Source organism: Emericellopsis cladophorae (assembly GCF_022114955.1).
Source record: "Emericellopsis cladophorae strain MUM 19.33 chromosome Unknown NODE_36_length_232396_cov_119_016030, whole genome shotgun sequence".
Taxonomy (NCBI): domain Eukaryota; kingdom Fungi; phylum Ascomycota; class Sordariomycetes; order Hypocreales; family Bionectriaceae; genus Emericellopsis; species Emericellopsis cladophorae.
Window position 1 is genome coordinate 218,372 of NW_026250961.1, and position 13,369 is coordinate 231,740.

General features: G+C 55.1%; 5 protein-coding genes across 5 annotated transcripts; 1 reads left to right on the forward strand and 4 right to left on the reverse strand.

Annotated features, from left to right (window-relative positions):
- Positions 1 to 116: 116 nt before the first annotated feature.
- J7T54_000106 (NAD(+) kinase-like protein) lies at positions 117 to 2,225 on the reverse strand (the record flags this gene model as incomplete). Its single annotated transcript, XM_051507857.1, has 1 exon — positions 117 to 2,225. The coding sequence occupies one exon, from the start codon at positions 2,223 to 2,225 to the stop codon at positions 117 to 119; it is 2,109 nt and encodes a 702-aa protein (XP_051361056.1).
- Positions 2,226 to 3,730: 1,505 nt separating this feature from the next.
- J7T54_000107 (Exosome complex component-like protein) lies at positions 3,731 to 4,191 on the reverse strand (the record flags this gene model as incomplete). Its single annotated transcript, XM_051507858.1, has 2 exons — positions 3,731 to 4,126; positions 4,189 to 4,191. 2 exons carry the CDS (start codon positions 4,189 to 4,191, stop codon positions 3,731 to 3,733), a joined length of 399 nt encoding a protein of 132 aa, XP_051361057.1.
- Positions 4,192 to 4,821: 630 nt separating this feature from the next.
- On the forward strand, positions 4,822 to 6,111 carry J7T54_000108 (Serine/threonine-protein phosphatase 2A activator-like protein; the record flags this gene model as incomplete). The annotated part of the gene is made up of 1 exon (XM_051507860.1): positions 4,822 to 6,111. One exon carries the CDS (start codon positions 4,822 to 4,824, stop codon positions 6,109 to 6,111), a length of 1,290 nt encoding a protein of 429 aa, XP_051361058.1.
- A 521-nt stretch (positions 6,112 to 6,632) lies between these two features.
- Positions 6,633 to 7,610, reverse strand: J7T54_000109 (uncharacterized protein; the record flags this gene model as incomplete). The annotated part of the gene is made up of 1 exon (XM_051507861.1): positions 6,633 to 7,610. One exon carries the CDS (start codon positions 7,608 to 7,610, stop codon positions 6,633 to 6,635), a length of 978 nt encoding a protein of 325 aa, XP_051361059.1.
- A 4,667-nt stretch (positions 7,611 to 12,277) lies between these two features.
- On the reverse strand, positions 12,278 to 12,897 carry J7T54_000110 (ATP-dependent-like protein; the record flags this gene model as incomplete). The annotated part of the gene is made up of 2 exons (XM_051507862.1): positions 12,278 to 12,409; positions 12,463 to 12,897. 2 exons carry the CDS (start codon positions 12,895 to 12,897, stop codon positions 12,278 to 12,280), a joined length of 567 nt encoding a protein of 188 aa, XP_051361060.1.
- Positions 12,898 to 13,369: the final 472 nt, after the last annotated feature.

A 13,369-nucleotide genomic window follows, 5' to 3' on the forward strand; every position in this document is an offset into this window, starting at 1 on the left:
TCTTCTGCCAGCGCCCTAATGTACGTGTGTATGTATGTGAATTTGATGTTCTAATACGAAACGCAAGCCAACGCCAGCTGTGTAATATCATTGCCATCCAATAGCAGGCTGCAGTTCTACATCCCCAGCATCTGCTTGCGTATGGGGCTGGCCGCGGCACTGCCCTCCTCGCTGGCGTAGAAGCCCGAGTCTGTGTCAATGTCCCAGACGTCGTCGTCCGCCTCGTCCTCAGGCGTCCCGACAGTGTTGTCAAAGGGCTTCTGCGCGGCCGCGCGGACGTTCCAGCGCAGAGTGCGGCGGACGCTATCGAACCATTCGTTGTCCGTGCGCGTGACGGTGGGGAAGGGGTACTGCGATGCGGTGATGGTCACATGGTCACCCTGCCGCAGCTCGATCCGGCCTTTGCCGTCAAAGGCACAGTATGCTGTCGCGCGCGAGTCGCGGGGCACGGCCACCCGCAGTGCCAATGTGTCGGAGAGAACCATGGGGCGGAAGGAGAGGGTGTGTGGACAGATGGGCGTGAGGAGGATCGCGGGGATGTCGGGGTGCACCAGCGAGCCACCGGCGGAGAGGGAGTACGCCGTGGATCCCGTGGGCGTGGAGAAGATGCACCCGTCGGCCTGGACGACGGTGAGAAGCTCGTCGTCGCCGTAGAGCTCGAGGTTCGACACGTAGGGAGACGGCCCACGGTCAATGACGAGCTCGTTGAGCACCTCAAACTGCTCGCCCTCTTGCGAGTCGCCCAGCAAACCAGCTCGCCAGACTGTGCAGGTGAAGCGCATGCGGAGGTTGATCTTCATGCCGGCGTCGCCCAGCACGCGATCGAGATGCTCCTTGTACTTCTCAAACTCAAAGGTCGTCATGAACCCGAGGCTGCCCAGGCTGAAGGACAGGACGGGCGGGACGATGCGTTGGAAGAGCCAGGAGGTGTAGAGGACAGTGCCGTCACCGCCAAGCGTCAACACCAGGTCGAACTTTTCGGGCTGGTTCCAGCACATGTCGGGGGTCCAGAACTTGAGCATGTGCTCGAACCGGGGATTCTGACTCAGGATGCCGTTTTTGTCGAAGCGTTTCGAGTTGCGCAGCTTGGAGTCGACATAGACGGTGACACCGAGATCCGAGCCGTAGCGAGGCGTTGACAGCAGCCATTTCGTCAGTTCACTGGTGAGGACGACGAGCTGGTTGTCGCGCGCCTTGGTGACGATCATGACGCTGCGTACAGCACGCTTCAGAGGTCGACGCTGCAATTGCTTTGACACCTCGCGCACGCTGGTGGCAGTCTGCACGAGCCTGCAATGTGACATGGACTCATCGTTGGTAATCTCCTCCAGGACCTTATCAATGTTGACGGCATCGTCGAACCTGGTGTGATAGAAGCACGGCGACTTGATCATGGCCGTCTGTGGTGTCGTTGCGGCGCCGGAAAGCACCAGGTCGTTGAGCGCATTCGTCAATCTCTCGCTGGCAGCCGCCGAAGAGGCAGACGGGAGTCGTGAATGTGTGTGGATGTGATGTTGTTGACGATGTTGATTTGAATCCATGTTGATGAGCGAGAGCGCCTCGGGCTTCTTATTCCGAGATACAGGCGGCTGCGCCCTCACAATGGCCTGAGATGGAAAAGAGGCCTGGGAGTGAGTCTTGAGGAGGAATTGAGAGGCCACAGCAGCCGCAGGATCGTCGCTGAGGGCGGATTCCGCCTCTGAGACTGCGGTAGCGGCGGAGGAGACTGAAGAGTAGGCAGATGTTGCGGAGGTGACTGACGTGGGTGAAGTGGTGGTGTTGGTATCCGGGGCGCCGTCCCTATTAGTATCCGAATATCGCGCAGACCGGGCTTCGGTGTCTAATCGCATGACAGTGGCATTGGATCGAGTCGAGGGCAGAGTCAGGGCGCCAGAAGGGTCATGCGCCTGATCTTGTGTATAGTTGTCCGTGAAATGCTGGGACAGGATGGCGGCTTTATTATCCAATTCGCCGTGTGAGAGTGATGGATAAGATCTGCTGGTGCTGGTGCTTGCGCCAAGGGACACGGACGCTCCTTCTGCCAGAGGTGCCAGTGGTGGGTGCACTGGGTGCAGGTGCTGCTGGGGTGCTGGTGCCGCGGCCGCCGCCAGCAGCGCCTTGGGGGGGTCCATGGCCGCTGCAGGCATTGGAATGCGTGGCGTCCGGCAGGCAGCAGTCACAGTGTCCATGTTGATATCATCCATGGTTGGCGACATGAGTGTCATGTCTGGCTCTCTCGTTTCGGTTTCCTTTCGCTCGAAATTCGTCCTCTTCGTCCGTCGAGTCCGACAACAGCGAGTCGAGCCACTGCTGCCCACTGCTGAGCCTGTTCTGTGACGAGGTCGCGGATATATAGATATCTATATTTCAAAGGTCCCCTTTGGATGGCCGGCTTGCGTTATCTCCGAGGCCAACGACTGGACTGGACTGCCCTGGGATGGCGTGTGCCCGTGTTCTTTCCAGGAAACGTTAGCGCAGTAGTGATTCGGGTAATCAGCTTGAACGTACTGCTTGTCGACGTTTATCTGACTTGCAGCCGAGTCGTGGACGCGTGGCTAATTAATAATAATAACAATTGAACCAGCACAGAGCAGCGAACCAGCGCTTTCTTCGGACTCGCAAGGAAAATAACAAGAGAAGGTCTGCCGCGAGCTATCCAGAGCTCAGCGTATGGAGAGTATCGATGAGTGTAAACTAGCGAGGCCCATTTGACTCCAGCTCCTGCGGTTCCCCCAAGCTCTATTTATTATGCTTGCAGACTGTCGCGGCCCGTGCCTCGCTCGATCTTCGCGCCACTTGAACTGTATCAGCATTCTCGCAATGCCATTGAAGATGGCGGTAAGCCAGGATGAAGTGGATCGTCCCAGGCAAGTCTTGTCTCGACTTACGCTGATGTTCTGCTCGGTATCGGTAGGGGTCAGCAGTACTAACACGGTCTAGACGCCGCGCGTGCAGCCATGGTCGGCTTGCTGGCGTCGTTCTGCTGTGACTGCCAAGCTGTAGCAGGCCTGGTCGATAGTAGGAGAAGGGGGTGCTCGCTCAAACTGGCCATGTTAGAGAGGCGGGGCTGCTGATGCATCATGTTGACCACGGTGAACAGCAACAGTGCCCAGCTTCGATAAGGCAATTGAACGGCCAGTCCCTCAGCACGTGGTTTCATGGCCTTGGTGTTTCAGGCACCACTTCTTCTACGGTGCGTTAGTTAGGAGGGCGAATCATTGGAATTGACCAAATCCTGCCACGACTCTACCAGCAAGCGGAGAATCCATATTTCGGCCAAACAAGCTCAGGCACGCCGCACAGGTCCTGATTCCAGAGTTCAGGGTCAGAGAAAGCCGGGGAGAACTGCTTGTCCTGAATCTTCCTTGACTGCTAGTCTAGTAGACAACTGCCCCCTCCGTCCGTGGTCGTCTACGTACTTGTCATTATTGACTTCCACTCCAATGCTCTCGTCTTCCTGAGCTGTAGGCATTGGCTTTGGCATCTTTGGATGCTTCTCGAGACGGCGGTCGCCTTCCTCATCTGCCACACTCCATGCCGTGAGCCGATGGACCCAGGGGGGAACGAAACGCAGTCGCCGATTTGACGTTTGAGGAACAATCAGAGGGAGGTACCAGGCTGAGCAACAGACTCAGCATGGCGGCGAAGAGACCCAACACAGCGGAGATGGAAGCACGCTTCAGGTGATACAGAAGCCGTAGTAGTCGTTCTGTGCGTGTGAGAAAGGCCCTCACTTCCATTGCAGGTCTTTTGCAACTTTCGTTTCCATCACCGATCTGATAAAGTCCCGTATGCTGGTCCCCTCCGCCTCCCCACCCTCCATGGCAACGTCCTCGCCTGCGGATTGGCAGCATATGCGCTCGCCAGTCTCGAGAACTTTGGCCCATTCCTCTGGCGTGAAGGCGCCCTCGCTCTCTGACAGCAGCAGGTCTTCGCCACTCGTAAAGCCCAATACGTGCAGTGACTTGGCCTTGTCAGCCTGCACCGCGCTTGGATCAACGACAATCTGGTCCGACTCGGATGGTATCGCGAGCACGGTGGCTGTGGCGATTGTCTTGAGCGGTATAGCTGCTGTCAACAGGCCTAGGATGGACGTGTGCAGGAGAGCTGGGATGATCGTCAAGTTCTGCGCAGTCCAGCCGTCAGCCTGATTGCTCTCACTTCTGAAATGTCCATTCTGAGGCTCACCATCTGTGATTGTGTGATTTTGGAGTTTTCATATCCATTCTCGGGCGTGCCGACTATCTGCAGCGTCACTTGGATCATGCATCGTGGAAAATTCCTGACGGGTACGAGCTGTCGTAGCGCAGACTGAAGTATCGACTCAAGCTGTCGCTCCGCGGTTCCTGATAACTCATTAGCTGTATATCCTGCAGGAACCGTAACATGAGAAGACCATACCTCCTACGCCAGCGGCAGGTCGCACATTCACGTCGACCAGTGCCTCGAATGCATGTTCATCTCTTCGCTGTGTTTCCACCGGCCCATTGACGGCTGTAGTAACCGTGTATCCTTGATATGAAAAAGTCGCCGAACCGTCAGACTTGGGGAGGTTGGAAAGCTCTGCAGCCGGAAGCGCTGAAGGAGACATTGTGTGTATCGCGAATTGTGAATGTTGATGAAGACGGTATAAGGGCTGGTGATGTTCATTAGTGACTGAACACACTTCAAAGTTCAAGCGGATGCCCCACCATGCGACTAGCCTTAACAGCAGCGCCATCAGGGACGGGACCCTTTAATATTGGTGATTACATTCCCTTTCGTCATTCTCCAGCCTGGACCCTTCATACATCATTGCAACTACCTTCCTCCACCATAGAAATGATGCCTTCGTCTACCACAGATCACGCCTCTGCCGCTTCCATCCCGAATCTCAAGGACCGCATCCCCAAGCTCGAACCCCGCCGTCGCCGCCAAACACCTGCGAATCCCACACCTTACCCATCCACGCCCGCCCTACCTGCACCTCCTGCTGGCACCAACTCTGCCACCCAAGCGTCATGGGAGTTCAAGACGCCCTCGCGGCGCATCCTCTCCCCCCATGATCACGAGCTATTCCAATCATCTCAGACCGCCGAGCTCATACAAGCGTGGATCTTTGGCATCGCAGACGCCGTGGTGGACACCCCCTGCTCAGCCGTCAAAGATGCCGACTTGACACCCACCGTCCAGTCCATCTTGTCTATCCTCGACGAGGCCGAGACCTTTGTATCGAGATCACCCCCCGACGAGCAAGGCGGCTCGCGATTCGGCAATAAGGCGTTCCGCGGCTTCCTCGACCTTGCCCGCGACGTCTCGCCGCGCTGGCACAGACAGATGGGCGTCCCGAGCGACGCCGCGATCGACGAGGCATCAACATACCTGGATCACTCGTTCGGGAACAAGAATCGAATCGACTACGGCTCCGGTCATGAGCTCAACTTCTTCATGTGGCTGCTGTGTCTGTACCAGCTCCATCTCATCGAGCCCTCGACCGACTTCAAGCCCCTCGCGCTACGCGTCTTCCCCCGCTATCTCGCACTCATGCGCATCGTCCAGCTCTCGTACTACCTCGAGCCAGCGGGGTCGCATGGCGTGTGGGGTCTCGACGACTACCAATTCCTCCCCTTCTTATTCGGGGCCTCGCAGCTACTGCACCATCCATACATCACGCCTCGGGCTATCCATCAGGACCTCATGCTCGAGGAGCACGGAGACGAGTTTTTATATCTGAACCAAGTGTCCTTTGTCAACTCGACAAAGACAGTCAAAGGCCTGCGGTGGCACAGTCCCATGCTAGACGACATTTCGAGCTCCCGGTCGTGGTCCAAGATTGATGGAGGCATGCGGCGCATGTTTGTGGCCGAGGTACTGGGCAAACTGCCCGTGATGCAGCACTTTTTGTTCGGCAGCTTGATCCCCGCAGCGGAGAACATGGGCACGGATGAGGAGGCGGGCGCAAGCGAGGACGCCGCCGAGGTGACGCAGCATGAGCATGACCACGCTAAACACGGTGACGGGACAGGCTGGGGTGATTGCTGTGGGATCAAGGTGCCCAGCAGCATCGCAGCGGCACAAGAGATGAAGAAGAGAGGCCAAGGGCAGTCACTGCGGAGAATCCCCTTTGACTAAGATGGATGAACATGTCAGGTCCGCGAAAAAGTACTGCTTCCGTAATGCACTTCCTCCTGCCCCTATTGTGAGGCGTCATGTGTCGCACAAAGAAGAGCGTGGCGAGATGTCATAACGTCTGTATCTCATTATTGTTGGGATTATTCGAACATAGCTACCCAGCTAGTGCTAACATTAGTCTGTCGCCTCTGGTCCCGTTCATCGACCCAACCCAGACCGCTCCACGTTACATTCATGACAACACCAAAGAAACTGTTCCTGACAAAGGGCATTTCTCAAGCGAGCTGAAACTCCCACACCGCTGACACCCGATACTGCAGACCCTGCGATAAGACACTCTGAAGTAATACAGTACACCATTTCCCTTCCAAAACGGCATGCCAATCAAAGCCCATGTATGAATTTGAATTCAGCCACCCTGGAGGTATCTAGGAAATTGTTAAGAAGGAAAGGAAAGAGAGACGAGGGCAACGATTCCAAGGATCGTTGGACATCTGACGGGACCTCTTGAGAGCTTCCCACTAGCTCGAGGGCATCGGGCCAGAATTGAGACAATAAGGGCCCCTGAGAGGAGGTTGCCGCAGCTGGTGAGCAACGTGGATGTCAATGACAACATCCACCATTGTCTCAACTTCACAGCGGAGGCGCTCGAGCTCCGTGTCCGAGTCACGAACCTTCTCGTCGGCCCTGGGCTTGCGATAGGCGGCAAATACCAGCCCTCTGTCAATGATATCTTGGTCGGCAGTGGACGGGTAGCGGGCTGCGGACGGTTCCTCGTAACGACCTGGGTAGAATGCACATGCATAAGCCCGCGCGAATTCGCCGTCACTTGGCTCGTCGTCCCTGTGCTCAAGCCATCCGTCGGCTCGGAGGATACCGCTGTGTACTTTCTCGGAGATCTGGAAAGGGGAAGGGATATTGTGCAGCCCGTAAGCGGCAAGAATGCGCCCAGTCATGGCCGATTCTGACCCGTGGCGTGATATGCCTTGTTCAGGCCACAGGTTGACGAGGTAGAGCATGTCAAAGTCGAATCTGCTGGCAATACGAGCTGCCTGGTGAGCCGCAGCTGTTGCCGTTGCGTTCACCGAAGGTGGCTCAAGTGTGAGCAAGGGTCCGCATGAAAATGCTGAAGCATGTTGCCTCGTCAGATCGTCGCCACATACGGACTCTGCAACAGTCACGTCGTCGAGCTGCATAAAGTCGTCGAAAGTTGGTTCGCTCAAAGCGAGCGAAAATGTGCTGGCAACTGGGGACAATACATCGTCCCAATCAGACGTGGCAGAGCATCGAGAGTCTGGTTGCGCGAAGAAACACCCCAACTCTGGTTTGCCAAAGGACTGGTCAAGCTGTTTCTGGATGTCCCTACACAGGCTCTCGTCACGGATATCCAAGGTTGGTTGATCGTCGAGCTGCCATTCTGCCACTGGTCCAAGTTCCGGCGAAGCGTCAGGGGTCAGTGGGCCCACCCAAGGCATGGCCCGGGATTGCCTCTTGGTCATTGTGTGATACTGAGCCCGTGGGCTATCTTCGGGATCGGATGAAGGTGGTGTGTCAAGTCGCGATAGTGGAGGAATGCTGATGTGCAGAGGGGATGTTGGTCTGCTCTCATTGGAGCTAGTTGGCTTGCTCAAAGGATTCAAGGAAAAGTCAGACCAGCTTGGGCCTTGAAATTGGTCATGAATCAGTGATTTCGGGTCATCGAGCGCTCCCAGAGCTGAGAGCAGCTGCTCATGTTGAATACTGCCGAGAGACGAGGATCGCACGCGCGAGGCCCTTGCTCGCCGCGAGGTGGCAGTACATCCGGAACGACTGCTGTTTGCTGAAGGTTTGCGAGCGGGGGAAAAGCCATTCGGCGTTCGCGAAGGCTTGGGACCGGGCTGCTTATGCGCAACTTCTTCTCGCGCCGCCATGCGAGACGTCTTGGGCCGAATGAATGACGGAGAAGGGAACGAGAGTTCGAGAGCCGGCTGAAGTGGGCTACCAGGTGTGCTAGAAGGCGCAGTGGATGCCTCACTGTGGGTAGTAGAGGCTTTCCTCTTGGAGAAAAACTTCTCGAGTCTGTCGAGACCGTTGGCCATGTTGTTCAGACGTATTTGAAGACCGGATGGTCACAGTTGGCACAGTGCCTTTGTTCCGGCTTGTGACTCGTTGTTGGTACGATGGCTCTGCAATTCAATTGACACGCAGTGGTCCTCCTTTATATCATGAGAGATGTTGCTTTCGTTTCGAGGGGACCGCCTGATACTCTCGCTGCATGCGCCGTGACCTTCGCAAGCCGAACAGTGAGTCAACTGCGTAGAATGATGGCAAGCAATTGGGCTCGAAGTGATTGATAAAGTGTATATGCACAGTTCGAAGCGTTTGATTCAACGGCTGGTCGATATCTTATGGGACAGGGCAAGTCTGTGGCGTTGTAAGTCACCGGATCGCCTTCTGGTGTAAGTGAGGACTGCGAAGATGCAGGGTTGACGATGCGTTCAAGCTTTGGGGGCGTGATGAGCACAAGAAATGAAAAAGCCCTGAAAGAGACCTGAAAAAGACGAGTGAATCTTTGCAAGCGGTCAAAGAGGAGAAGGCACGAGTGAGAATAGGGAGGCAGGTACGATAGATGGGATGGAGGCAGGTGAGGTGCAGTGTCATCCATGTGCAAGTGTAGATGTGGAGGGATGCAATCTTACTAGAACAACGTACAATTTTAATGTGAGTCGTCTGAGTTGATCTTTCGCACGTCCAGGGACCCTGTTCGGTAGGTTATCCTTTGGTACAGGAGGCGAACAGCATTTGAATGGGCACGAGGTGAGGGAGGGTTTAATAAGACTGCGAGACACACCCAGGCGGCGACTTGAAGGAGGTGGGCTTGCGAGCTCGGGATCGACGGGGCAGGCCGGCACGCAGGGTGCCAGAAGCAGCACGAAGGGCAGACACACCAATGAATTAGTAACTAAATAGCAAAGGACCTACTTTTCTACGTACGTACAGACGGAATTGTTGGAGGGACGGGAGCTGCACAGGCGGCAACTCCAGGTCCGCTTGGTCGACCTCCCACTTGATGATGCCTTCGTGTCCAAGTCATGGCGCAGCTGTCTAAGCGTGAGACAATGATGCAGCCCCTCCAGCCCCTCCAGTCCCTTGAGTCACTGGCATGTCTTCCAGGTCTCGTCCCTCGCCGCGAAAAGCAATGACGGCCATGACTGGGGCAAGCTGGCAGGCAGCCAACCACCACGAGACACTGCCAAAGTTGTAGGGACGGGCACCACAACTTCGTCGCGGATAAACCAACAGCCAAGGCAAGGGTAAGGTTTTTGACCACGCTATGCACCAGGCGTTGTCCCAGCACGACGAGGCCAAGCAGAGGAGAGGAGAGGAGAGGAGAGGAGAGGTACCCTAGACTAGAACATGCTAGACTAGAGGATGAACTTGAGCAGGTTTGCTGGGCACCACGAAGCGTTCGCACAGTTTGCAGCACTCAAAGTTTACATGCGTATTTACATGGATCGTGGATCTGACATGCAGCGATTCCTGCGTCCCAGCCGGACTCGGCTGCTATCATGGCACCAACAAATGCGGGGACTGGAACGGAAGCTGCCTTCCCTACTAAGTTCCTTTGGACCTTGGGCCTCTTGTAACCTCGACTGGAGCTGGGCAAGATGTTCCATTATACCGCTCCAGTTACAGTCCATGTCTCCCTACTTATTAATTAGAAACCATGTCCACGACGGAGAGTCCACAGGCCCAGTCAGTCACAGTTGCTGCTAATTTGTGGCGCGACCTGGCCCTATCGCATCTGTTTTGTTCCCTAACCTGTCTTATGACTGACTGTGGTTCTGGCTAGATTATTCGCCAACAATCTAACGACCTTCTCGCGAATAACCAGACATCCATCCCACTGTTCCATGTACGCGAGCGGATTGATGTCAGCTATGTACTCGTAGCGGTTCTTCTTAGCTCAAACCCTGCGCTTGAGCCTCCTCCCAAACTACTCACCTGCATGAAAAGCAACACCATGCCATGACGCTCACAGGGTCTGCTTTCAACAATCGATCTTATCGGAATCGACTGTACTCGTCGTTCACACGCGTCATTTTTTGGGCTGCTCTCCGCATAAAAACTCAGCATGATCAGAATCGGTCTTGGGAGCTGGTTATCGTTGGGGGATGAGTTGAAGCTTCATCCTCTTCTTGCCATGCAGTGGGCTCTGGTGCGGGTCCAGGCCAGGCTAGGGACGCTGACCAGTGACCACCCTTGCCGGCGCACGGACGCGGTTCTATCCAACGTCAGTCGAGCAATCAGCTTCGAAGTTCGAACTCATCTTGACTTCTCGAGTCTATGTCCACCTCACTGACACAACATCAGCCACAAACTCCATCCGACTGCACATGCCGCAAGCCACGCTGCAGTGTTGTCGAACCGATTCCACCACTTGTTCTCCATGGCCCAGCGATCATCTCCGTTTTCTCGATCCAACTTGCCATGGACGTCGTCGCAGCGGCAAGTGCGCCACTTGGGACCTCTTGTAGTACAATGCTCATCGCATAGGCTTTTTCTCTCAACATGAGGAATGTGCCGGTCATGATGCCTAGGCACTGCAGGTATCAAGCCAGCCCACTTAGCAACTTCTCAACTGGTGTCTGATCCCTAGCCCTGTGCCAGGCTGACTGCTGACGGTCCAGCAATAACTCCCTAATGGAGTTATCTCAAATATCTCCTCGTGGTAAGTACTGTACTGGCTATATCTGTATGCATGGCACGACCTGCAGTCATGGTACGACCTGCAGTGTCTCGCGGAAGTTGGCAGCCGGAAACATCGTCGAATAGTTGAGCAACGGGGAGGCACTCCAGCTCAAAACTATGGGCAAGCCAGCGTCAAGTCTCCATCGGCCTGCTCTTCGAGCGTTTCACAATCAACTGTGAAGGCGCCTTCTCTCTGGTTCACTAGTGTCTGTTTGCTAAAAAGTTTTACGCGGTTGCGCCCCGTCTTGGTTCCTTGCCGGATGGTCCCATGCAGGGTCTCAGCTTAGGGTCTCTTGCCGACAGAGAACCTACGCACCGACAAGTCTCGAAAACATTTTGAGGCGTAATGAAACTTTGCGGCTCGTTCTAAATAGTACGGAACGCACCAGGCGACCGGCAATATGGGGCTCTGGTCGCGACCACGAGCGGGCTGACAGTAGGCGCCTGCAGAGCTTAGGAGGACAGCTTAGGAAAAGGCCATGCTCGAACCGCGCACAACTGTGGCCTGCATTGGCCGGGGTCGATTCTTGGAGAGGCTCTTCTGTGGTATCTACAACCGATCTGATGTCTGGTACGTACTGGTGCTAGTCAACCCCCGCCGAACGCTTCATGAGAGCCTCAGTGGTCCGATCCCTTGCTCAGCGTCCGTGACTACCAACATAATGCACTGTAGACTTGGCCACGTATTTTGGCCAGGGGACTTGATGAGTTCTCTCGGTTCGGATCGCAAGGGACCATCGGCGACGAAATGCAGGGCCCGTGTTACGGACATGATCCTCCCTACCTATCCACTGCCAACGTGTAGAAGCATCATGCATTGGTGGCCGCATTTACATATTCCGTCGAAACACGCATATTTCTCTCGGCCAGCTCAATGGCATGGCTTGTTTCTCCGCGAAAGGTCTACTCTTAAGTCTGGGCTTGTGGTTCGCATTTATACTCTGACGCACTATCCGGTAGCAATAGGTCACTTATGTAGGCACACCGGACGTAGACACCAACTTCATTAGCAGGGGTTGTGAGTTCAATACAAGATACTTGCTTTTGCCGTTCTGTCACATCCTTATGTTTGTATCAGGTTGATTACCGCCTCATCTCAGGCCGTGGCCTGTGCTTGGCGAATCATCAAAATGTTGAGGCGTCTTTGTTTTATGACCATAGCTTCATGCACACACACTCAAATTGTGCATCTAGCCCGCCAAAGTCCAGTATTCCTCGTGGTTACTCTCACGTCAGTTGAGAAGTTGGAATTTGTGCGCTTGCTCTCGCGCCTGCGATCACGTTCCAACCATTGTCTTCCGGTCATGATGGTGCAACAGCATGCGATTGCTCTTGTATGTGTCTCTCGCTCCTGCTGCATGAGTATGTGTATATTGCTCCCGTTCTACTGCCTGTCACGTCGGTCTGGAGTTTAATTGCGCAAAATTGCGCTACGCTACAGCCTCGAGCCGCCCTCATCACCGTCGACCTCTCCGAACAAATTCAGGAAAGCGTTGTGAACCTCGTCCGTCAGGTCGCTGGCCTGCAAGCTTCGCCCCTTTTTAGCAAAAGCCAGTCGCGAGCACTCCTGTTGCATGGTGTCAGTCACGTGGTCAACGCTCGGATGCTCGTAGAACTTACTCTCGTGATGGCACTGCCGCCAAAAGCAGCCAAGCCGATCAGCTCATCAGCGCTGATCTTGTCCTCGCCGATATCCCATAGCCCGTCGAGGTATGCTTTCCTCCAGCCCAGAAACGTGGCAATGGATCCCGTGAGCGTGTCGCCCTGACCACCACTCCTCTTCTTCCCGCCCTTCATATCATCCACAAGAGTCGTGGTGCCATTCGAAATGAAGTCTTTCCCGCCCTTCTCGATGATTGTTACGCCTCCGAGCGCCTTGCACAATGCCTCGACTTTGCCTGTCTCCTTCTCTTCGTTCGCCTTAACGCCCAAGGTCTCGCATAACCTGCCAAACTCCACAACATTGGGCGTCAATATGACCGACTTGTAGCCCTTGACTAGCTCGGGGCTCTTTTGGACGACCAGAAGCGCATCGGCATCCAAGACGATGGGCATTTCCTTGCCTCGGGCGGCACAAATAACTTGAGCGACAGTATCTTGCATAAGAGGATCACGTCCCAGTCCAGGTCCGATGACAAGAGCATGCAGCCTTGGAAGCATATCAATGATTCCAGCCGCGATTATCTTAGGATCGGTGTCCGCTTCGGAAGTGGAATCTGACAATTGAGGAGGCCGGCTTTGGCGCATGAGCGGATGAACCATGAGGTTAGGGGAATAGGTCTTGATGACGGCTCCAGCTCCTGGTGTGCAAATAAGATGGGACTTGCCTTCATCAGCTGGATTTATCAGAAAATCGAGTCAGTTATTTACCATATCACAGCCCAGCCTTGCACTGGCCATGGCTGAGAAGTAGGGGGCGCCTGTGTAATCCTCACTGCCACCGATCACTGCCACTCGTCCGAGCTGACCTATCCACGGGTTAGCGCACGAAACTTCGATAGAATGAAGTCGATTCCAACCCTTGTGA